Source organism: Pithys albifrons, chromosome 4, assembly GCF_047495875.1.
Source record: "Pithys albifrons albifrons isolate INPA30051 chromosome 4, PitAlb_v1, whole genome shotgun sequence".
NCBI classification, from domain to species: Eukaryota; Metazoa; Chordata; class Aves; order Passeriformes; family Thamnophilidae; genus Pithys; species Pithys albifrons.
This window is the reverse complement of record NC_092461.1, coordinates 44499421-44524877: the sequence shown is the minus strand read 5'-3', so window position 1 is coordinate 44524877 and position 25457 is coordinate 44499421. Positions and strand designations below refer to the sequence as shown.

Genomic DNA, 25457 nt, shown 5'->3' with positions numbered 1-25457 from the left:
AAAAAACCAAAAAACCAAAGACTGTAATAAATAAAATGTAATAGCTGTAATAACATCAAAAATAGTACCCAAAAGTGCCATCAAAGTATCCCTCAGTGTGAGGCCATGTGAGGCTGTCTTTAAGTTAAGCATTTAGAGGTTCAGAAAGCAAGTTATAAATTTGCAAAATGTTGGATCAAAGTCCCTTTTAAGTGGTCTCTTTAATTACTAGAAATTTTTCTACATAGATACATATAGCTGTTATATATACTTGCTTTTCTTACACAGTTCAAGCTTACTTGAGCTGCTACAGTGACCACCAAAAGAGGATAATGGAGTCACTATGCACCTAGACAGTAACTAGAGCTAGCATGACTGCCTGGAACATTTAGAAAGAGCAAATGGTTGTCAAGTCACTTTGCTGGCTTAGCTGCATTTTAAATGCAGCTTTTCAATTAAACAAGGAAGATGACAACACTCTGGAGTTATTAATCTTGTACTGTGAGCAATGCATAACTGTATGTTGCATTAAAAGAGCCAAGTACTCTGTCAAGTTACATCATCAGGGAATGAGAAAAAGCTGTCATTATTGTGCTTTGAGAATCTAGAAAGAAAGCTATTGGTTATTCTGCTGTTCATTCTTTTGCTTTCTCCCTTCATTGAAGGACTACTCTTAATCCATTTGCTGTATCATTTATAAACCCTAGCTCAGTTAAGTAGCAGTTATCTTAATCTGATTTCCCCAGGTGATGGGGTGCTAGCGTTTCTTAATGACTGTAAAATTGGACTTCAGTCTTTGGTGTTCTTAGTGGTGGCAGAAACTGAACATTTTATAAATCTTTGGTGTATGGATAATGCCTACATGACTTGGATAAATGATGCAAACCATTTGAGCTTTCATCCCCAATTAAAGGAAAATTCCCAAGTGTTTGTTTATGAAGTTACAATCATTACTGTTATCCATAAACCTCTGCTTTTTCTAATCATGTTCACATGAAAAAAATGTATAGAAAGTAATTTTTATCACTCGAAGTTTGACTTGAAGTAAACAGTGCCTCAGCATTTTCACTAGATGCCCAAAGATGCAGGACTCAATCTCCAAATATTGCCTTTTCAGTATTTGTATGAAATGAAATAGAAGTAACTGAAGAGTTAAACCACAGTATTATTCCCATAAATGCATGCAGTTTGCTTTTTACTTCATATAGTTAAAAATTGGAATCTGATGCCACATATTTGGCCAGCCTGGAAATTTATAGATGGTAGTAAATAAACACCATATAATTCTGGGACTTTGGTCAGATTTGTCCACAGCTTCTGGGATACTTTCATTTATATCCTTACCACAAGCACTTCATTCCATGAACAATACAGAAAGATAAAAGCCTTGCCCATCTACCTGGAATTTAAAATTAATGTGTTCTGAAAAAAAAAAAAAAAAACAAACAAAACAACCAACAAACCCAACCAACCAATTCACCAAAAAAAACAAAACCAAAGTATTTTTCCTTAAAAATGTTATTTAAAACCCAGAACATGATTTTAACAGTGGAACAAGAATTAAAAGAACTGTCATAGACTAACTAGGTGAATAACTGGACACACGCAGAGACCAGAAAGAGCATTACGGTAACTATGAGCTGTGACCTATGAAACACAAAAATTCTTAGCCAGTCTTTGCTGATTGGGACCCAATATGTCAAAAGAAATATGGATAAATTTAAAACAATCAAGAAGAAATATACAAAAATTACTGTCGGTCTTCTGAGCATGACTTGTGAAGTAAGAGTGCCTTAGGATTAATGTAGTTAAGAAAGACCAAAACTAAATATGTAAAAAGATGTTTCAACAAGGAAGAAACCAATTGGTTTCTAAAGTACATAAGTACAAAAATATATGTGAAGGGAAAAAAGATAGCATGCTTAAATTTTAGCAAGGAAACTTCATGTGGAGTAAATGATAAAAGTACTTTCTAATGATATTAAATACAACATATGGAAAACCACTGTCCTTGGAAAATGGGAAGGTTTTTGAAAACTCTCTAGACAATTACCTACTGGGAAGAAATCTTGCTGTGTAATGTGGGTATGGATTCTTTAAGATCTTCTGAAATCTTTACTGGTTTTATCCTACCCTATTGCCTTTTCAATAAATAACAGGAAGGACAAAATTTGAGAACTAAATTGTGTGAATTAGAGACTTCCTTGAGCTCTTTAAAGAACACTTCACATATTTCCTCACCCTTATCCTGTTGTGCGTAACAGAATCACATTATGAGTTCTCTCATTATTCTGTTCTTATATGATCCTGATCCACAATTTCTAAACCACCCTGTTCTGCACCCCCAATAGCAGATCTGAGTCCAGATATATCCAAGGTGCTTCTTCTCTGTCTTTCTCTTCTGAGGATTTTGCATAGATCCTTTACTACACTCCAGCTTTTTGAACTATCCTACCATGTCTCCATTTCTTCCACAAGGTCACTCTTCTCTGACTCCTGCTTATGTCCCAGGCTGACTTAAGGCAGACGTGCTTTGACCCTGCTTTATCATTTCTGATGCTTTCCATGTGCCCATCATTCTTCTCCTTTTGTTTTTGACCCCCATCCACTGCTACCTGACTTAAATGTGGGTCAAAATGTCTGTTTTTCATGGCTCTTAGTTTATTTTCTTTTCAACTTAATTATATAAGTATTGACACTGAACAAGTTTTCTATTTTCCTCATGGTTCACTCACAAAAAGAAAACTGGGAACTAGCAGGCCTCAAAGACAAAGACTACATTTTTTGTTTTCTTGTCATTATTAGTTACAGAATTGTTAAAAGTTCTAAGACATACACAAAAAATTTAAATATACATACTTACAATGACCGGAGAAAAAAGGTATAGGAAGTATATGAAATATAGGGGTTGTTCTCTTCTGTCATGTCTCAAGAGGAAATGGCCTCAAGTTGGGCCAGAGGGGGCTCAGATTAGATAATATAAAAAGAATTTCAATGCAAGAGTGTTTAGGTATTGGAATAAATTGCCCAGGGGTGTGATGGAGTCACTGTGTCTGGAAGTGTTCCAGAGACATCTAGATGTGCCACCTGAGGATATGGTTTAGGGGTGATTATGGTGATGTTGAGTTGATGGTTGGACTAGATGATCTTGAAGGTCTCTTCCAACCTTGATGATTCTGTGAAACATATAATGTTGGGAAATAACATCAAAGATTCAGAATGAAAGACAAGAGGGAACAGTGAAATGGAAAGAATTAATGCATAACTGCACACCAGGAGATTTCTTTCTCTGAACTGTAAAATACCAGCCAGTGTGAAAAGCATTTGGATCAGAAAGGTTAAAATGATGAAGCAACTAGTGATCCTAAATTCTTACCATTTAAGTTTTGACCACATCTCAGTCTGTCTTAGAAGAACCCAGAATCAACTTTATGATGGAGTGCAGCAGAGAACCTCTGCCCATAAATTGCTTTGTGCTGATGAAATAAGGTCACCTCCTGATTGACTGAAATGTGAAAGAAATTTTGTACTACACTTGCACAGATCTACCATCAAAGGTTACATCCTGAACAAAACTCAGAAGGCCATCATACAAGATGAATGAATTAACAAAACAGACCTCATACCTATATGTTCATTACAGTCAGTTCCTTGAGAAATTAAAACTGTGCTGATGGAATCTTTCATACACATGTAGCAAAATTTTACTACAATTTCTATTACATTTATATGCCCTTCCACTGTCAATGGAATTTAAGGCAGGTTGGTTTTAGCCTATGAATTTGCAGAGCAGAATAAAAAGATTAATAAATTTTGTGCAAATCCAAATTTATTTTTGTAACACAACTGAAACATCTTCAGACTCCTTCATCAGTGTGCATCTGTAAATACTGTAACTTTTGAAACAGGCTACAATTCTGAAAAACATCACACAAGACACCCACAATGATGTCTTTATACTTAAATAAACCAGCAACACTCCTGCTGATGAGGAAAACAAGAAGATTAATTAATCCTGAAGATCAAGATTCATGTTGTACAGGTGAATCAATAATCGTTCTTTAGGCTAAGAAAGATGCAGTCTTAGACAGATGTAGACTTGAAGAATGCTAAACTGTTGTGCTATAATTTTAGCAACAAAATATTTTGCCTGAAAAAACCACAACTGGTAATCATGTATTCTTTAGGAGAAATATTTGAAAGGATTTAAAGACTACTCAGAAAAGAAACAATTTGTTATGACTTCTGCCTTTCAGATGTAAATACAACTGAGTCACAAATCAGCATTGGCAAAGTGACACCTAAATACTGAATAAAAGTTTCATAGTTTCTATTTCTACCCAGGTAAATTTTCATTTTGGCAGAAATTGAGAGATACTGAAGGGTTATTAAAGCTATAATTTCAATAATAAGAGGAAAATATACTAGTCTATTTAAAAGACCATGGCAACCAAAGCTTTTTGGATTAAGCAGCTTAGTAAATTGAGTAGTTAATGAACCTGAGATTTACCAGTAATTACTTTCAAAGTATCTCAAATTATGTTACAAATATTATTTCTGCTAATTGATAACTAAATTCCCAACTAAATTCCACCCACTTGTGAAAGAAGTCCTAATTGCCAGATTGAACACAAGGTGGGATTGAACATTTTGGTATTTAAGAAGCTGTATTTTGTTCAGTACTGGTTAGTTTTCTTGAATTTAAAATCTGCTCTTTCTCTTTTCCTCTTCATTGTCTTTATCAATTGTTATAACAATCTTTTGCAATCAAGTTTGATCTTATTCGTACTTTTTCCATGAAAAGTAGCAAGATTTTTTAGACAAAAATCTGTCTTTTCCTTATTTGGTATGAAATATAACTCTATCCAGATATTCCTTTCTGGAATAATTATATAGATTTTATTTCTTCTTCTAAACAGAATTTAATTTATTTAGAAACAGTTCATTTCTGCTCCTTGGCCCAGTCCTCTGGATACTGTTTGGAAATGCCATTTAAGAGGCCTGTTTTCCAAATTAACATGGTTACTGCACTGATGAGTGCTAATTACTGTGATCCAAATACCTTTTTTATTCTGAATTATATAACACCGTCTGAGGGTTAGCCCATTGCTGCTGTAATATTCTAATGGATATTAGGACAACTCTTTTCACTTCTGATAGGAATTCCAGAAATTGTATAAAAATGTGCAAAGCCAAACTATGTAAACCAAATGGAAGTATGATTCTATTGTTCTGATTAATATTATGATGTGGATATATAAATTTTTAAGGAAAATTCAAGTGAGAAAATCATTTTAAGATATTTGATATTTTGAAAACTTTAATCTTGTTTAAAAAATGAAGATAGTAAGATTGAATTATTTTTTGTTAAAAAAGATTTTCATACTAAGCTTGCTTTCTGAAAGTTAGTATTTATGTTTTTTTAAGTATCATCACTCCTACAGTAGCACACTCTAACTTTTCACATGTGAGCAGTTCTCCATCCATCATAAGAACTTAGTTATTTGGTCACCATTATCATAAATGAAGAAGCACAGGTTTTAGATATGAATCTAATGCATTAAAATCAATTGGAACTCTAATGAGTAATGTTGTTTGGTTAAGGAATGCATATAATGTTAGATCATTATTATTGTCGGTATATTTTTAGTGAGTTCCATTTAAAAGACACTGTCTCTTTAGTAATGCTAATATCATTACTATTAGAGCAGTAAAACTAGTACATTTTAGCACTAGTTTTAGGAATATGGTGACAATTCTAATATTATAAACATTTGTATTTCTGTACCAGTTTCCTGGTTTACAACATATCAACAATGAATTAGACTAGCTTCACATAATTCCGAAAAGTCCCACCACTACTTACAGCAATAAGAAATCCATGGATCTGATCACAGATTAAACCTCACATGAGGATTTTCTATTCTTCAGGCTCAGGTATATTTGTTCACATAAGCAGACTGTGCATTTATGTGAAATATCCCCAGTAATGAGTACCACATACTGTTCTGAGAATGACAGTAACATAATAAGAAAAGTCAAGTATGGCAGGGTACACTAGAGAACAATTTCAATGATTCTCATAAAGGCAAAAATTTGATTATATTTTTTAAAAAAATTACGCATTTTAAAGATGGCCAAAATAAAAAAAAAAACCTCCCAAATTACTTTTGTTGCAAAAATTAAAAGCAACTAAAGGTAATGTAACTTTCTTCATTCAGAAATTCATTCCAGGTATTATTTTGCAGATCTTCTGGGCCCTGCTTGAAAGCACATAGTATGGTACTTGAAAACACACAACATTTATATTATACTACTATTTCAATAGAATGGTAGCTCTTTCTCATCGTTTTCTCCCCTCCCCTATTCTTAATTAACATCTCTAATTTTAGGGAGCATCATTTCCATATGTAGACATTTCCATAAGTAGACATTTTTTTAATGTACCAACCATAAAAATGTCGACTATTCTTAGCCACTGATTTCTAATGTCCCAAAAAAGGATTTGTGGTACAATCTCTGAAAAATTGCTTGCATATATAATTGCTTATATATAAATGCATCATTCTACAATATTTTTAATGTTTTCTTTTTTTTTATTTCTTTTAAATAATCCAACATTTCTTATCCAGACTCACACATCTTTTCCCAAGAATAATCAGGAACAACTGTTTATATATAAGAACTGGCTTCAGGCAAAATACTGCTTGTCCCCTGTGGGATGTAATTTATTCCTGCTTTTAAGTTTGTGCACTCTATATTCCTCTGTGTATATTGTCAGTTCCAGTAGTTAATGCACTACATGGCACCAATTGCAGTACTTTGACTTTATCTCCTGCCTTGTTCTCTTCACAGCCTACAAAGACCATCTGACAACAAAGACACAAGGGCAGTCAGCTTATTTACTTTTTATATTACTAGGTTCTATTGGCTATGATATCATAAAATCATAAATCTGCCTGCAATCAAATTTATCTGTGAAATGCTTGCATTGCTATATGATTAGTTCTTGGTAGTTATGTGAAGTTTCTTATTTTTATCTTTTAAAAATTCTATACTATTATAGACCATACATAAACAGATACAACCACTCACGAAAAATGTACTGAAAGTTCTACAAGACACTTTAATTTAATTTCAAGTTATTTTCTGTTTTATCTGACCTAAAACTTACCTCATGTAGTTGAAATATGTATAGTCATGTATCTATGTAGTTACACAATTAAACCAGTGACTTGCAATTAACAAATTTTCCACGTCAGTGGGTTCTGCATAGAGGAAATGGCAGAATAATTCAATAGTGAGCTGAATATTCTAATTCAATTCTGACACCTGTTAGATCACATTTTATAATGTGAGCTTATAAATATCTTAGCTCAGTTTATTTGCAGTAAAGCCACTGAAGAAGAAGAAATTAAGTATGCATCTATAGAGATAGGTATAAATAAACAATAAATATTTCTTAATATGTGTATATATATATATATATATACATATTTGTATATCACAGTCAAATTACAGAATTCCCAGACTTGGAATTTAGTAAAAACCTCTTTAATATTTTTCCTACCAAGGCAAAAGATGGAAAAAGTAACTCAATGTACTCCCAGATAAATAGTTACAAAAGTAGAAATGCATTTTGTCCATAGAAAAAAGAAAGTCACAGACAGTGGGTTGTGCATTTCTCTGAAAAAACTGTATGCCATTTTAGACAAGTGGAAATACAAGGGTTCTAGTTAAAAATAAAAACAGAAATTTTATAGTGGCAAATATCTTATAGCTATATGTACAGACAATAGTGAAAATATTTTAATAGAACTTCTAGGAATACAAATACAACCATATTCTGTTCTTGAAATTTCTGAATTCTAAAGAAATTCAGTATAGTTTAAAATGGAGATTCTTATGACAGCCATTTTAGTGTGTAATAGGAAAATCTTTAAAATATATAGACTGAAAATATTATATATAAATATAACCTTATTTACTGCCTGCAGTAAATTATTCCTAGCTTTCTGCATTACAGAGAAAGTGCAAGCTTTAACCTTAGTTCAGAAATAGGTGATATAATAAAGCTGCTGTAATATTTCAGTATTGAAAACAGCCTTATCAAAATTAATTTGTCAGGGAGGAAGATTTTATTTAAAATGAAGCCATGATATTTACATACAGATGATTTACAGACATCTATGAGCTTAAGTCTACTGATTTCTAAGCATGCTCTAAATTCAGAACTTTTTTCAATTTATTTCCTAAAGGTAAAAACAAACAAACCAACCCCAAATTAATATTTAAGAAAGTATACTTTTGTTCTGTTCTTGGGACATTTTTCCTAACAAAACAATGATATTTGCTAGGTCATGGCATTGAAATACACTGTATTTGCCCAATCGCACTAATTATATTAAAATGCACAACTACTATATACAAGTCTGGAGAGACCTTCCCATCTACAAGAAAGAAACCAAAACACAACAGAGAAACAAAAAACAAACCAACCCAAAAAACAGTGGTAAAGTTGTTTAGTGTTGAGAAACATTAATTCTCACACATACACACAACATCTGAAAATTATATACCACTTGTTTGTGACAGGATTCTCTGCTTTAGATGTTATGGCCATTGATAGCGGACAATTACACATTTATCAGAGGAAGTGTTTAAGGATGAGTGCTGAATCAAAGACAGTCTCCATGGCAAACAGTGACAAAGAGATAAGAAGCTCATTAGTGAGTAATCACGTTTAGCAACCTTCTGCAGAATCCTGTGTTGGATAATTGCATTAGGCAAAATTAGGAGAGAATCATTAGAATGGAATAACAAGGGTCTGTATTAAAGTTAGGTGTTTCTAATATCAAACATCGACTCATATAAGGAACTATTTAAAATAATGAGGTGGTCTTTTGTTTTTTGGGATTTTTTTATTGAACATAGACCTAAAATACCTTAACAGCAATTTGGTGCATTGCACTTTTAAGCCATTATCTTAAGACTTAAATCAAGAATCTGTTACACTCTTAGGTTTTGTTTCAGTATTTCATAACCACCCTTATTAAAATATGTACCATGGGCTTTTTTTATTCTTTATTCATCAAGCTTTTACCCCTTACACTCTTTACTGCTACTGATTAGAGAACTGTCTTCTCAAAAAAAAAAGTTTTCTTTCTCTATGAGTTTCTGTAGTAAATTAACCCATCTCTTACTTTTCTTTCACATACACTGAAAAGTTTGACCTCCTTCAGTCCCTAGATAAAATGACAATTTTTAAAACTATCAGAACTTGTTTCCTCTTTTTCTGAATAAATTCCAGTTTGTTAACATTATATTGCCTTAAAGAGTGACACTGTTCTAATAATGATCCCTCTAATGAGTAAAAAAGAATGTTTTTCATATTCTTATGCAGTAGTCTTCTGCTTACACACTAGTTATGCTTAACCACGGGGCTACTTTAGAAGTTAAAGACTCCAGTTCAAATTTACACTGTATATTTTCATGTCCTGTCAGAACAAAAACAAAATATACCCAAAGATCTACTGAAAAATATTGTATCAAAAGAAAGAATATGTAACACTGTGACTGTGATGACTGACTGGAAAGGGGAAGCATCAGGTTCAACTCTCTCATACTCTTCACTTATGAGTACAGTTTCTTATGCCAATTCATTTCAAAATTGGCAGATCAAGAATCTGAACCAGGGTTTGCAGTGAAACCCAATAAACTTCTACTTTCTTACAAATGTATGTTTTTGCAAGTTAACATATTCTCATCAAATCCTCTGTATTATCAAGTCCAGAAATAAACTTTGGCTTTATACCTTGATTATCTCTTTCATTATGAGCTAGCATTTTTCTGGGAAGTAGGAGGGGAAGATTGAGAAGTTAAAAATAATTGTACTGGAAAATATTATCATTAAAAATAAGTTTGTAATGTCTTTAAGACCATGGGTAAGCATATTAAATAGCTTTAAGCCAAGAATAGGAAAGGATACTAGGGTATTTCCAATTATATACATTTCTCATACATAATTACTTTTTTGTGATACTGGTTAATTGTATTTCAACCAAACAGAATTTACCAGAATGGCAATTCCAGTTGGAATGGTTTTATAACCTCTGCAAGACTGCATCAATGTTTTAAACAAATATAAATGTTGTATTCTGTAAAATTAACCTGTAAATCTAGAAACAGATCTTAAGCTTGTCTGACATAATTTTTTCATCAAAATACTCTTTATTGTATTTGGTTATGTATAGTAGTGATAATGTCTCCATTTTATCAGCGTAGCTCCTTTTGTTGCTCTGAAAACCTTATTTCTCTCTATAATCTCAGAAGATAACATTTACCCATAAAACTGGATTACCTGAAACTGCTACATTTCTAATATGAGCAAGGGAAAAGGATTTGACCTATAATATTTGTTAGAATACAAGGGATATCCTATACAGAAATCTTAAGATAATAAAACCTGACTGACAATGAGGCAAGTCCCTGTAACTCAATTGTTTTGGCAGTTTCAAATTTCCATTTGCTCAACATCCAAGTTACTACTAGACAAAAATTCAGTCTCCAGGAAGTACCAATAAATCCCTAAACAAGATTTCCATAGTTGTAAATATGTTGCACATAATTTATATTCTAATTATTACTAGGTTTCTAGTTCTTTTTACATAACTTATATTTTTAAATACATGATAAATACAATTTTCATATAATATTGATCTAAAGATTACTAGCTATATATGCTGAGATACACCATATATGTGAGCAAGAGATCAAAACATTCAAAAGGACTTTCCTTTTAAGTTAATAGTTAATACAGAATTCATACTAATGTATATATTAAAAAACATTATTGTAGTATTTCTCTTACCTCTACAAATAGGAACAGGGAAGTCCCACGATGCTGTATTCACAGAGTTAGCTATGCAAGTAAGCTGGGGGTGTCCATCCAAAATATATCCAGTGACACAGCTGTATCGGATTTTGTCACCAACATCAAATCTTGTACCGTACAAGATACCCTTTGGTGGAACTCCTGGATTGCCGCAGGAACTACTCTGTAATTCTGGAGCAGATATATATTTATTACTTCCAGTGTTTTTATAAATCAATGCTTCACTTTGTTTAAGAATATAGAAAACATAAATTAAGACAGCTTTGGACAGGTAGTGTGTTTTCATGGATGTTATAAAATGCTTAATTGATTACTGACTGAGTATCCACTACTATTTAAAATTTGCTTATGTACCCACATGCCCAAAGGCAGATGAAAGCGTGCAGGAGGTTTTCCTTAAGCTACAGCTATACATATATATTTTTTTTAACTTGACAGCAGAGAATTTATTACATAGGAACAGGAAGTAAATGAACTTGATATATTTCTAACTTTCAAGTTATACAAATGGAAAACAATAAACAAAACTGACGAAAGAGCATCAGATTCAAATGCATAATAAACTCAGTGATTCTGAATTTGACATTCATTGCCGTGCATAATGACACAACACAGAAGCAAGAAAGTGGCTTATCTTGTCTTGGTCATTTCAAAGGTCACCTGAAAAGCTGATATTCTCACCATTGCTTTATCAAAGTGTTCTGTGCTGGAGCAGCACTCACCTGTCCTCAAATCTGCTTGCAAGCCCTACAAAGAAGGCAGTGGCACAGCTGCTCCTGCATATTTCTGCAAATGGATTTCTTTTAAATCCTTTAACAGTTTTCAAGGCCATTCAATTTATTATTTATCATCATAACATGTCAAAATAGAGGTAAGAATATCACCCTGTGGATTTCGGTTATCATAATAATCCTTTTACATTAACTTGAAAACTCTGCCTGTACACAGTGTTTTCCTTTTTGACTTCACCAAGATGAAGTCTTTCAGAAGCCTGTATCTCTTAGAGCTTTGTAGAAAGGTCACATAAAGTCTCCCTGTCCTTTGAAATAAAAAAAAAATATAAAGATTAGCAATGTCTTTTATTATCACTGCCTAAAATTGCTTCCTTTACTCTTACTGCTCTCTCACCAAGAACTACCCACAGAAGGCAATTTATTATTATGAAATTATATTTTAAATCAATAATTAAAAATCACCCTCCTTCTAAAATAAAATTAATTTTTCAGCTGCAATACTTTATGACTCATCTAAAAGGAATACTTGGCATTTTTCATTAACTTTTTAACATTATGAAAATGGGTAGGGAGTATGTTACTACTTCTAAACCTTCAAAACCATTTTGTTCCTGATTCTAGATAAGAAAGTAGAAAATAAATTGTACATTTTAAGTGTGTTAGTTTGTTCTGTGAGTATTTTTATTTTGAACATATACAAGTACATTACTTGGGGGAGGGGGGAATAAGGAGGGAAGACCTAATTCACCAAGTAACTGCATTTGTCTTCTTTGATAGGTAGCATCTATTTTCAAACTGAATGTGACAGTGTACTACCAACTCCCTGCCATTTTAAAGCTACAGATTGTTACCCTGAGATTGTCATCTGTCAGGGAACACAGGAATTGCCAAACTAGATTGCAATTTTTATTCAGCTCTGCACAGATTCTTGACTTCAGTGACATTCTGATAATCACTAATGATATGAAGGGTGGAAAAGTATTTCCTTTTACATTTGCCACACTGTAATTTGGTTGAACTTCTTCTTGTTCATGTGCTCTGAAAATAAGCATAATTGAATTTTTTACACCATCCTACTTTTTTTGCATTTTTATTGCGTATTATTTCTCATGTCTTTTTTTTAAAGCAAGCTGTCCCAGTTGCTTCAATCTCTTTCCAAGCAGAAAATTTCTTTGTCCTAGATTTAATTTTGTAAACAAGGTATGTATGAACCTATTTGTCTTCTTTTTCTTTCTCCATAATGATGAAACACCAAGATTAAAATATCCTTCGCTGCTGTTCAATAAGTTTTACACTAATTCCTATTAATGTAGATAGAAATTCTGTTAAAAAATGTGGGCAATATATTTCAGAGAGTTCTGCTTAGCAGGAATGGTCACATTCCTTTAAAGACTAGCAGAAATTCAGCCACTTATAAATACTAAGTTACTAAAATTAAATCACATTAAATATAAATAATTTCTGACTGCTTTCAAAAACAAGGTTGGCAAAAGTTTAGACTTTCTTTTTCAGCATTCACTCAAGGAGAAACAAACCAGAATCAGAAATGAAAATTTCAAATTTACTTGTTTTTTACTAAGATTTTAAGTCAGAAATAGATTTTCTTTTATGGTATTTATGAATCAGGAGTAGTACCTGTACTCCCTAAACTCTTTAAACATGAAATTTTTAATTTAATGGTCAAATACCCAATACAAGTACTTTTGAATAGTCTTGTAAAAAAGGCATATGTCATATTGTTGCATTCCACTCAGCTTAGTACTGAAGACTAATGTTCTTCACACATTAAATACGATACCAGAAATTTAGGAACATATTTTTTTTCAAGTTTTTTTTCACAGTTATTGCAAATCACTATGGTCCCATTTTTCCCAATATAAAATAAAAAATACTTTCAATACCGACACCCTCAAGAGTACTCACTCACTGAAAGACCTATGCAATATACCAAAAGAAACTAATGTTTACTTCTTTTAGTAGTTTTAAAATTAAAACTCTTCTGGTATCCCTAGACTCTCAGTTTGGATATCTCCCTCTATTACTACATGGTTCCAGTTCTAGAGTGCTTGTTCACTCCTGTCTACTATTTCAATACAGTAATCCCCCTGCCATACAAACTGGAATATGGTCCAGGTAATACACCATTCTAAGGGTCACTCCAGTTGTCATTTGGTACAGGGCTTGGTGTAACTGGAAGTCCTATAAAACGTCTGTACACAGATATCCCTTAGGAAAGTTATGCATCTATACTTTGTCTTTTTGACAAGCAAGAATACTTTGGTATTGAAAACTCAAGGCTGATTTCTGATGTTCTGCATGTAGTATGTGCGTGGCTATAGGGAGGGCTATACATTCCAAGGGTCCCAAATATTAGGGCAGATGATTTATTTGCAATAACACGAAGTAATCTGAAATTCCATCATCCAAAATTCATCTATATCAAATGTTATAATGCTTTATTTTAGTTGCACGTAGTTTCCAAAAATGTTATAAACTAAAGCAGTTATCTAGATACATAGCTTCTACCTCATAATACTTTGCCTTTTTCTCTCAAAATGTATATTTTTCTTACTTTCTGTTCTGTCCCCATTCACACTGCTCTGAACATATGAGTAAGTATGGTCTAGATTAGATCTAATAGGAACTAGAAGTACTAACTGCTGAGTATACTGTTGTCTTCCTATACACATAATGAACTGTACATATATATACTTGTTTCACATGATATTACAGAATGAAGGAAACCATAAAAAAATTTGGTGTAGCTAATATCAGCACAGTGAAGGAAAAAATTCTAAGTGTCAGTTTAACTGCACACATATGTAGGGTTCAAAGAGCAAAGAAAGAGGCATTTTAAATCAATGCCTTGAAAGATCTACCATTAGCAGCACAGATATATTAAACCAGGTATTGAATTAAAAAAAAAAAATCTCTCCCAAAATGTAGGTCTCTACTTTGTAGAAGTTCAGGAACAATAGTGGTTATCCCTTGATTCCAACAAATCTGTCACCTCAAGATACTAGTGCAAGTCACTATTCTGAAATTCTCGTTTACAACAGTGACAGAAACTGTTTGTCTAACAGTCAAAACTTCTCTGAAGTTTTTCTTTTAATTTCTGCATTTTTTGTGGATCAGTCAGAAGAGACTGTCATATTCTGATATTTAGTTATAAACAGGCAAACAAAAGGAAGTGTGAGACGTTTGTTTTGGTTTTTTTTTTTCCCAAAAGAAAAACAAGGTAAGGTATGTTTTTCCTTTTCCTCTTCTTAATTGCTCTTTCTTGGTAAATATCTTTGCAATAGTTACCTCACTGAGGATCTCTACTGTCCACTAAAGATAATACAGCTAATTACATTGCAGTTTCTTACCTATTTTTAATTAATGACATAATTTTTCTTTTTTTTCCTTTTGAAATTATTTTCATGCCAAAAAATTGCAGACTTAATTACCTAAAGTAAAGCCAGTGATTAGTTTAATGGTATCTTTTAAGACTGTGTTCTAAAGGAACTTTAAATGTACAATTTTATACTGAATTTGATTTTGGTTCTAAGAACATTGAAACCATCACTGGATCCAACTTCTTTGCCAGTAACACAAGAATGCTTCTATTTATAGCACTAAAGCCATATGCTATTTTAATAGGAACAAACTTGTTTCAGCATTAAGCAAATTAGAACTTAATTAATATAATTCTACAAGCAAGGGAACACAAAGAAGTACATAAAAAAACCGTCCAGGATATGAAAAGTGCTAATTGTAATACTGTAGTAACACTAATACAATGAGCAGGAAAAATTAATACAGAAAATGGTCCAGAGTTTGCAATACATTCCCTTCACATTCAATATACAGCTCAGAAATGTTAGAGAACACTGCTAGGCATTGCTAATTAGTGAATTGACTCTTAACCTGCTTTAAAGGTTAATCTGACAGATTCATTCTTTAAATTTTTTTAAGCTAGAGACTGGTTAGTCTTAAAAAGAATGTAACACCTCTTCCAGCTTCCTGTTGGCAAAGATCATCTGAACTGACCACTGCGTAGTCTGAGGAAAAACACAGACTTGGCTAAATAATCATGCTCCATGTCTGACTCCTTAGCCTAGGCTTCCCTCTTGCAAGTTGTGTCTTGTGAAATCAGGGAACATTGAAGGGAAAGAACTTTTGTTATGTTGAAGCTTTCGACTTGTTTTAAAAAAGAAAAAATAACAAATAAACAAACCCCCCAAAACAAACAATCTGCCTCCCCCAAACCCCCAAAAACAATGACAGAAAGATACTTCTGCTACTGTGAATCACTCAGCATTTACAATTGGAATTTAAAGTCTAAGGCATATGGGATGCTTTGTGGATAAATCATTAGACAGTGTCTTAAAAGGGCACAAAGAAAACCAGTTTTCTCATGAAGGTGGCTTTGACACATGAGAACTGGGCACTAGGTGGCATCTGAAACATTCAGAGCTGTTTTATGACCTGGCAAAGTAACAAACATTTCCTTCTGTATATATCTCAGAGATAACAAAATTTCAAGTTTTGGCACATATTACATATGCTTAATATAGGTATGTGTTGGCATATATGCTTATGTATAGAATTACTATTAGTAGACACTGTAGTGCCCTGTTAGAAGTACAAATGTCTGATGCAATTCGATCACTACCTGCTTCTTTTACTTAAAAGACATGCTGTCTCTTACAGTGAAATTTCAGTATGGCTTCCACCATTATTGCTGTATGAACAATATGTAAAAACATTCATTTACAGAAGACATGTTAACAAAGTTAGGTTTATTCCTGTACTTGTTTTCTAAATATTTCTGTTTTAGCCATTTTGAGAAAAGAAAGACGGGCCTTAGTTCTGTAACTTAGTTTCCATTTAGAAAGTTTTGCAGTTTAGATTTTTCCTTTAGATTATTGAATCATTATTCTCTCCAAAATCTGTATCGCAGTTGTATTTTTCAGCACATCATTTCTTGATAGAATTAATGCCCTTCTTGTATTTGATAGCAAAGTATCATAATCAGCTTTATGGGATGTCATGAGGACATTACCCAGCTCTTCATAGTTTTTTTTTTATATATATTCTGCTGTACATCTCTGGTAGTTGAGAACACAGCTCAATAGGTAGGATACATGGTGTTGGGCAGTATCTTTTTTTAGTCACTACTAGATCACTTTTCTGAATGTTCTTTACAACAAAACATCTTCTTTAGAAAGCACGAACTTTATTCTTTTAAATGTCTCAAGGTCTCAGGACATTAACTTAAATTTAAAATCCTTACTCCAAGCTCCCATTCAAAGTATTTTTGTGATTGCTTCATGGTGCGCCAGCATATCTTTCAGTTTATGTACGGCTATGAGAAAGTTTTTTTTCAGTTAGCCATGTTTTATTACATGGTATATCTGTCATCAATGAGTATTCATACTCTTATGAGTACAAATTTGTGGTAATGCAGAAAAACTGTGAATTAAAAATATTTCATTCTAAAATGTCTTACTGTGAACCAAAATGTTGTTAGCAAAATGCTGAAATAAAAATCTCCACTCTAGATTAGGATGGAAGTGTAATCCCTTTTGTTTACATTAAACTGTACTCAAAGATTGCGCATTCAGCATATAGCTGAAAACACTTTTGATACATAAAGCAAGAGAAAATTTATGCTTAAAGACTACAACTAATAGCAGTAAAACTCCTTTATTTTGCTCATTTTTCTCAGTGTTTATGATCCAACTCAAAATACATAAAAAATTAAGACCTTGTGTAATAAATTGCTATTCTCAGAGTAATTTTTCTAAACTCAGTCATCCATTCAAGGTCTGAAGTAGATGGCTACCTAATGAAGTCCCTTTTACTGGAAAAGGTCTCTCTGGCTGGTTTATCTCAGGTATAAAATATGATTTTTTCATTAAAAATGTCTAGATGTGAGAACATTTTAAAAAACTAGGTCAAGGATATATTCATGATTCTGCTTTTAATGGTACTTATCATGATAATTCCACAGTGCTGAAATGCATTATAACTTGTTGACTCCATTTCATAAGGTAAAATAATATAACATTACTGATCTTGTCCAAATTACTTACATGATGATTCATTAACCAGGGAATACTGCGTGATCAAATTAATAGATTACGATGTGAATAAACATCTGTCACAGGCCCCTTATGAAGACCAAGCACAAAATCTTTGAATAACTTAAATTGTATAAAAATTTTGATTTACATATCAGTGGTGAGCTGTGTACCCACAATATTGTGCTTTCCAAAACAGTTATCTTTCCCTATGGGAGAAAAGGTTCATTCTACTTCAAACACAAAAAAATTGAAGTCTGCTTTTCCCACCTAATCCAACTTTGCTTTTCACTTTTAGTAAGTATTTCCGGATGTCCTTCACTTTAGTAATGGTTGTCTGTAATTGTTAATTTATGTCAGCATTATGTTTCATTTTTCTAGTGCAAGAAGTAACAATAGAATTATAGAATGGTTAGGTTGGAAGGGACTTAAAAAGATCATCTAATTCTAACCTCTCTGACATTCTGTTTGACCACGTTGCTTGAAGCCCCATCCAACCTGGCCCTGAACACTGCCAGAGTTGGATCATCCTAACTCCTCTGGGCAATCTGTTCCAGTGCCTCACCATCCTTACAGTAAAGAATTTCTTTCTAGTGTTGGTGTTCAGCATCTTATTATCACCTTCATTTCATGGCCTTGTGCAGTTCTTATGGAACACCTCTCAAGTCTCAAAATTTTTGTGTTTTTCCTTTTGCTGAAGGCAAGTTCCCCTGAAAAACATTTCAGAACTCTGAAGCAAGGAAGAATGAAAGTAGGGTATTGTCTGATGAAACATGATTTCGTTATGCAGGAATGACTTAAAATGTCTGAAGAAAGAAAGAGCTTTCAAGCTGATTTATGTACCAACATTCTCCTACAAGCAACTATCACTTGGCATAGGGAGCACTGCTTTCTAATAGTGAAGCAGTAAATAACATACTAATGTGCATGAATCAGTGCACTATTCAGTCTGGGATGTGGACTATTATGGGTATCTTTTCTTTTTTTTTTCCCTGACATTTTAATATCAGAAAGTGCTCTTTGCAGTTTTTAGTCTGAGTCTTGCAGGGGCTGACATCAAACAACTTGCGTTGCTATTCCAGCTTTAAAATAATTGGTTTGAGACATAAGTAGTAAAAGGCATTTAATCTTTGTTTTATAGATAAAATTATGGAGAGCATCTGATGAGTGATCCATGTGATGTAGAAATAGTAACTTTATTTAAAGTCTCCTTTTTTAATTAATATAAACTTGAAATAAATATAATCACCCTTCATGTTGGCAGCCAGAATAACAGCTACTTTTATTCCTATTCCTTCATGTTACCTGCTGTGGATCATTCCTCTCTTGACTCATGTCTTATTGGAATGAGTAGAAGTGGTCATAATTCAAAGGGAGAAAAAGGTTTACCATTAAAATAATTTAAGATTTTAATTAACTTCTGTGTAGGCCACTGTTTCTCTGGCTACCTCTACATGACAGGTTAATACTGAAAGAGCTGTGATAGTCATATCTCTGAACTTACTGGTATTTCTATGTTGAGAAATGGCTTGAACAACCCTGTCAGCTTCTGCTTTTAAGTACTTTCAATATTCTCTGCTTTTATTGAGAAAAAGAAAAATGTTCTAGGAAAAGCTTGCTGCAGTACCACACAAATCACTGTTTGACAGAGCTTATGAAGTGTTCGTTGTGGTGCTAACTCAATGAAAGATCATATATCTTATAGAGATCTTTGCAAAACTTCTTTAAAGAGTGACAGATTGGTATGTTAGAAGAGCTAAACAGCATTAAAGAAATATATGTTATACAAGCAGGCTGTTAACACAGTGTGAAATGGTAAGGCATGCGCAGAAATCTATCCTCTGGTCTATATCCGACATGTTCATCATGAGATATAGAATTCTACGTTAATGTATGAGGAGAAAAAAATGTTAAAAGTGTCAATTGACAGACAAAGAAACAGATACTAATGAACTGATGAATGTTTCATGTTTTTCTTCCTTTTTCCCCTGCAAAATAAAGGTGAACAAGAAAAATTAGGAGAAAAATCCAGTTTTTACTTTGTTTCTCTACAGGTTTAGAAATATATGTTTCCATTGAGGGAAAAAGTCTATTTTCATCAGACATATTTGTAACGATTGGAGCAATTCTGCGATTAGCTTTGACTTGATAATCAGATGCGCATTGCACTAATGTATCAAGTAAGGAAATTTACAGTTGTCCAGAATTCTTGGCTTGTGTCTCAGCACCCTGAACGCTCAACTCAATATTTTGCCATGCTTAGCTTGGCAATGACCTTTCTGGATGTTAGTAATGGCTCGGAGTAGAACCTAGAAATTCAGAAAAACTTTTATTCTTTATCATTTAATCAAATATGTACTAACTGATATAAGACACCACAGGATTACAGTGTTCATGTGATTTGTCTAGTTTTTATTTCAAGGAAAATCAAGTAAGTACTCGTTATGACATATTTTCTTCTCTCTACATATATGTTTCATTAAGAAAATTGAGTTATTAACTCTTACTATAGTGGATTAGTTTATATAAGCTGAAACTTTCAACTATAGTTTTGTGTCTCTCTTTTTTCCTCCAATAGTTTATTCCATATTAAATGTCTCACTTAGTTTAGTCATGTAATGCTTTGCCATCTCTTACATCAGCAACTTTTGCACAAAGACACTGGGAACATGCTGGGACATAAGCAAAAATGCATAAACTCTCAACTGCAATGAGTATGCGTAATTCTGCTTTCCCATGTTATATTTACAAGTGGATTTAAGTATAAAGTCTACAGTTATTGTAGAACTGACTACTGTTGTAGTTAACAGAACTGTTACAAAAAGGTAATAAAACCTAAATTAATCAGATCTACAAACTGAACATAAATTGTAGATTACCATGTCAATTTTTTACTGTGATTCCCCTCACTGACAGTTTTAAAAAACAATTTTTAATACAGTTGAGAAAGCTTCAGTGCTAACTGCTGTATATTAGTTTTGTAACATATTGAATATTACATTGAGTGTAGAGGATAAAAACCTTTATTTGTTTATAATGTTTTATTTACTTTTCTGAAATAAAAGATATTTGGAAACAAAATTATTTATGAAATTCAGTTAAAAACTCTCCTTAGAAGCTGTTTCATGGCATTGCTGCATTGCTGATATAAGTAACAGCTTCTCCAAAACTAAAATGTATGGGATTACTTAGTTATTAAAACTTTTAAATTATTTAGTTGTGTTTGAACAAAAGCTTAACTATATGAAAAGATATTAAGCTCCAGATGAAAATGAATTTACTGTTCTTGATGATGAAGATCATTATGACAGAAGAAGGAAATATTTTAATTATTATTTTCTATATTTCTATTTATATGTGTGAAAGGATGGTATTTAGATACTTATTTAAACTGATAGATGAGAGAAAATGTCTCAGATGTAGCTTGTTTCTAAAAAGACATGTCAAGTGTATTTTTGGTTATGCAAAGCCAAACTAGTATAATAAATTTCTTTTGAAAAATATATTTATTTCTCTGCACTGCTTTTTACTTAATTTTTTACTGAAGTCAGTCTGGTCATGGTGGTGAAAATGGAAAACAATCCCCAGAACTCCTCAAGAGTTTGACTGTGTCATCAACTATTCTGTTTGCTCTTCAAAAGTCAATGCTGTTTTGAGCATTGCAGTCCTTTGGCTTATAGTCAAGACTCAAATTCCAAGTATCAGCAGTGTCCAAAAATGCCAGTTATTGTTCAGAAATACTTTCAGTTTGAACATGTCAGACTATCAAACAACACTGAAGTGGCCTTCACCACAGCATAGGACTACAGGGCCATGTTTTCACAAAGGCTTAGCAATGGATGTCAAGACAACCTCAAATATATACAAATCCACAGATGGAATTCAAGAAATCAAACAGCATCACCTCAATTCCTAGTGAAATCTCTTCCTAAATGCCACTTATTTCTAATTAATGATGGATCCATTCTGTAAATTTTAATCCTGATTAAGCCTGGATTCATTTGAATGACCTATTTATAATTCCATAATCTTCACTTGATGATGTAATTAATACCTATTTATATTTCTCCACCTTGAAATTCTTTAACCATAGGATCCTGGCTGCTTCTAGTTTAAGAAGTAATGTTTTCATTTAAACACTTCTCTACCCTTAACAAGTGGAATATGCCTACATAATATGTGGAGTATATAATAGACATTCTTCACAACAGAGGCTTTCCTTTTGAACATTACCCAGCCAAAAATTTTTCCCAACAAGATACCATCTGCAAAAAAAAACAACTAAAAAAATCTAATTTATTAATCAAATCCATACACCCATATGTTCATATCAGCTCTTTCTGGTATTCATTTTAGTTATCTATTTTCTGCTGTGAAAACCACACTAGCTTCAGGTCATTTTAGATGATTTTAAATTATCTGAGTCAACAGTTTTCAAGATATACAATAGAGGATAGTGACACAATTACTGGAATGTCTAGAGGGCTCACATAGTGGATTTTGTCTAAAAGATCTTTCAAATTTTAACTTCTTAAGGATGATGCTGCATATTTAATGACTGGTTAGGATCTGTGGTGCTAATCCTACTTTAAGTAGATGAAAGATATTACTCTCATGCCTTGGAAACTGTGTTATAAAATCTAATGATTTCATAGCTGGAAATCAAAATTACTGAAGGAACCCTAAAATTTTTACTCAGTTATGAATTTTACACATTATGCTTGAATTTCACAATTTTCAAGACAAAAATTTAGAATTATGAAAGAAGAAATTATTTTTAAGTTAAATAAAGCACAAAAAGGTTGTGATTGGCAGGGGAAAATATATTTATTTTTTAAAATCTGTGAAAAGAAGGTTATTATCCCATTCCTTCTCATTTTACTAATGATCTTCCAATTTCTGTAGAAGAGAAAGGCTCTTGCAACTGCATCTTCCTTTACACCAGAAGTACTTTTAGATGGTCAGAACAAGTATAGGCCTTGCCTTGTATCGTATGTCCTTCACATGGTGTCACATGGGATCAGAGAAGTGAAAGGACCCTCATCTCACTTCCAGTGTTTGGTCTAACTCATCTTGGGGAATCAGTGAGAAGCCTTATCTTTAAAGCATAGAAGTTTCAGTCCAATGGTTTGAAAAGGTACAGTCTTTTTCTGGTAACTGACCTTTTCACAGCCACAGTCTCTGAAAAGTTAAAGCATTTCACTGTTGCCTAGACAGTCTCAATAACTTTGGACTCTCTACATGTTTTTTCTGTATAGTAGTTATAATCAGATAAGGTAGTAAAAGGCACAAAATTTACCTTTTCAAATTTTCAGCATCATCTCTGAGAGTGTATAAAACTTATAAAACATTTCAAGGTTATCAGACAGGAAGAAAAGACTTCCTCACAGAAACTACAATTTGGAAAATGGGGAAAAAATTTCACTTTAAAGTTTAACATTATAAACAAGAGAAAATATAAGACACCTTTAATAAATATATCTAAATAATGATAATCCACTCTGCAATATTTCAAAGGAAAGCTATTCCTCAAGTTAAATATTAAATACCACAAATAACCTGAACAGATTTAAAGAAAAAAAAAAAATCACCTGCAAAGGTAATGCTGAAGAACCATTCCATGAAGCCATGATGTAAATATGGCACACCATGGCAAGTAGACTAAATTAATCATTTAAATGTATCATATGCTTGAAATGCATTCAGATAAGAATCTATACGGTTAATTACCTTTATCAATATATGCTTCATGTAGTAATATATGATTATTTCAAACTTTTTCATTACATAAAATATTTCTTAGCTGACCTGGGCCATTTCTCAAAGAGATTGCTATTTTGATTAAAATCAAACTATGTTCAGATGGTTTTAATTTGGAGAATGTTTACCTGGAGAAATTAATTAGCTTTTAGTTTGTTAAACGTGCTTTGATATTTGTACTGACAATTACATCTTCCTAGAATTCAAAGTTACATTTTACTCAACTCAGAGTTTACTTGGGGTTTAATCTACCTCTGCATTTTGGCTTCAATAGTTTTCCTTTCAGAAATCTTTTTTGGTCAAAACCTACTGCTTTCTCATCCTGGAAATGCCATTCAATTGCTTTTTTGAAAGTACTTTATATTTTACAGTGCACTACTTATATACTTTTTGGATTAAGTAATGAACTAAATCATTTTTCCTGAACCTTATATATCTCAATTTTCCCTGACTTGTCTGTTTCCAAAATGTTTTTACTCAGGGTAATATCTTGGAATCACTGATAAAATATAGCATCCAGAATGAAGTCTATTATCAGGTTACTGTATCTTTCATTTCATTAATATATTTCATTTCAAAATAGCTTGGTAGAATGAATAACTCATACTGTAATTGGCCAGGATATTGGATTTAATATTGGTAGTGCCATGAAGGTATCATGACATTTATAAAGGTTTTCTTGGAATCTGTTTTCTATTTTTCTGATTATAACAATAATTTAGCAATCCCATAATTTAGTGTTATCTCTAAGGAAAAATTACAGCTAAGAACTATTGCAAATGGGTCTTTGAGCAGCAATCCGGGAGAATATAGAGATTTTGCATATAAATTGAGACACACAAAGGCTTTCTGTTAGCACTCTCATTATCATCAGGCCACATTATTCATGGCAAGTTGCTATCCATCCTGCTGCCACAGACATGAAGAGTTCTACAGGCAACAGCAAAAATTTTGAAGGCACAGAGTATTATTTATTATTTTATATTAGGGACTATTTCTACTATCAAATGTGCATATTTCCATGTTCTAAGCATGTTAAATAGGCAGAAGAGGGTCCTTTGTAGGACCAGCAGAACTAAATCTTTGCACTATGTTACTATAGCATATCTTTCTGCCTGCCTGTATTTTTCTTTGATGTTAATAAGCACTAATCCTTGTTTTTAATTAGCAGAGGCAGGAAAGTGGTAGTCAGGGTCTGCTTTCTGCAGGAATGAAAGGAGTGACAATGTCCTGTTTACTACAAGAAACAGAAGAAGAATACATTGTGTAAATTTGTTGGTGTTTTACGATGTTTTCATGATGAAAAGAAGCTTTAGTGATGGGAGAAATAATGAAACCATGGCGTCCTAATGTGCAAACCTTCTTAGCTTTTTTTCTCTTTCATTTTCTTCAGTGTCAAAGATTTGCAGTATTAGGCATTCTCTGGACATTTATACATTTCCAGACACTGATTGCAATACGCTTCATAATATTCATATTATTCATAATGTTAAACTGCAAAGTAAAGCTCATCAATGCTGCAGTAAATTTAAAATAATGTAGATGTATTGATTTCAAATTGAGGCAATTGCCCCAGGGTATAGGTTAAATTAGAATCAACAGCATCACTAACTCATAGAGTATTTTGCATTTATATCAATTTCAAATGAAGCCAGATCTTGCCTGATATATTTTACAGACTAAAAGAAGCTAGTAGCTTAATATAATATTTAGTTATTTCTCTGCAGTAAGTATATAATTTGCCCTCATCCCATTCTTTTACCTCTTCCTGTTTTTTTTTTCTTTCCTTCTTTTCATATTTCTTCCAGAACAGTCATCTCTTGAATGACTTGAGAAATCAGAGTCTAAGGTTACAAACAAGTGCCATGTCATGAAAATTCTAAAACTTCATTTTTTTAAACCTCAGATCAACAGAGTTCGATGTATTTTAAGACACCATCTGGTAGCTTTAAACATAACAACACAAATTTCAAAATTAAAATGTTTATTTATTAAACAATTATGGTTATCTTAAGGCATTAT

General features: G+C 32.6%; 1 protein-coding gene across 1 annotated transcript in view; it reads right to left on the bottom strand.

The window, feature by feature from the left end:
- CSMD3 (CUB and Sushi multiple domains 3) overlaps window positions 1-25457 on the bottom strand; it is a 602810-nt gene that overhangs the window by 448734 nt on the left and 128619 nt on the right. Inside the window, exon 4 of the mRNA XM_071553967.1 lies at window positions 10850-11044. Within this exon, the coding sequence (XP_071410068.1) occupies window positions 10850-11044 (195 nt within the window). The remainder of the gene's footprint in view (window positions 1-10849; window positions 11045-25457) is intronic.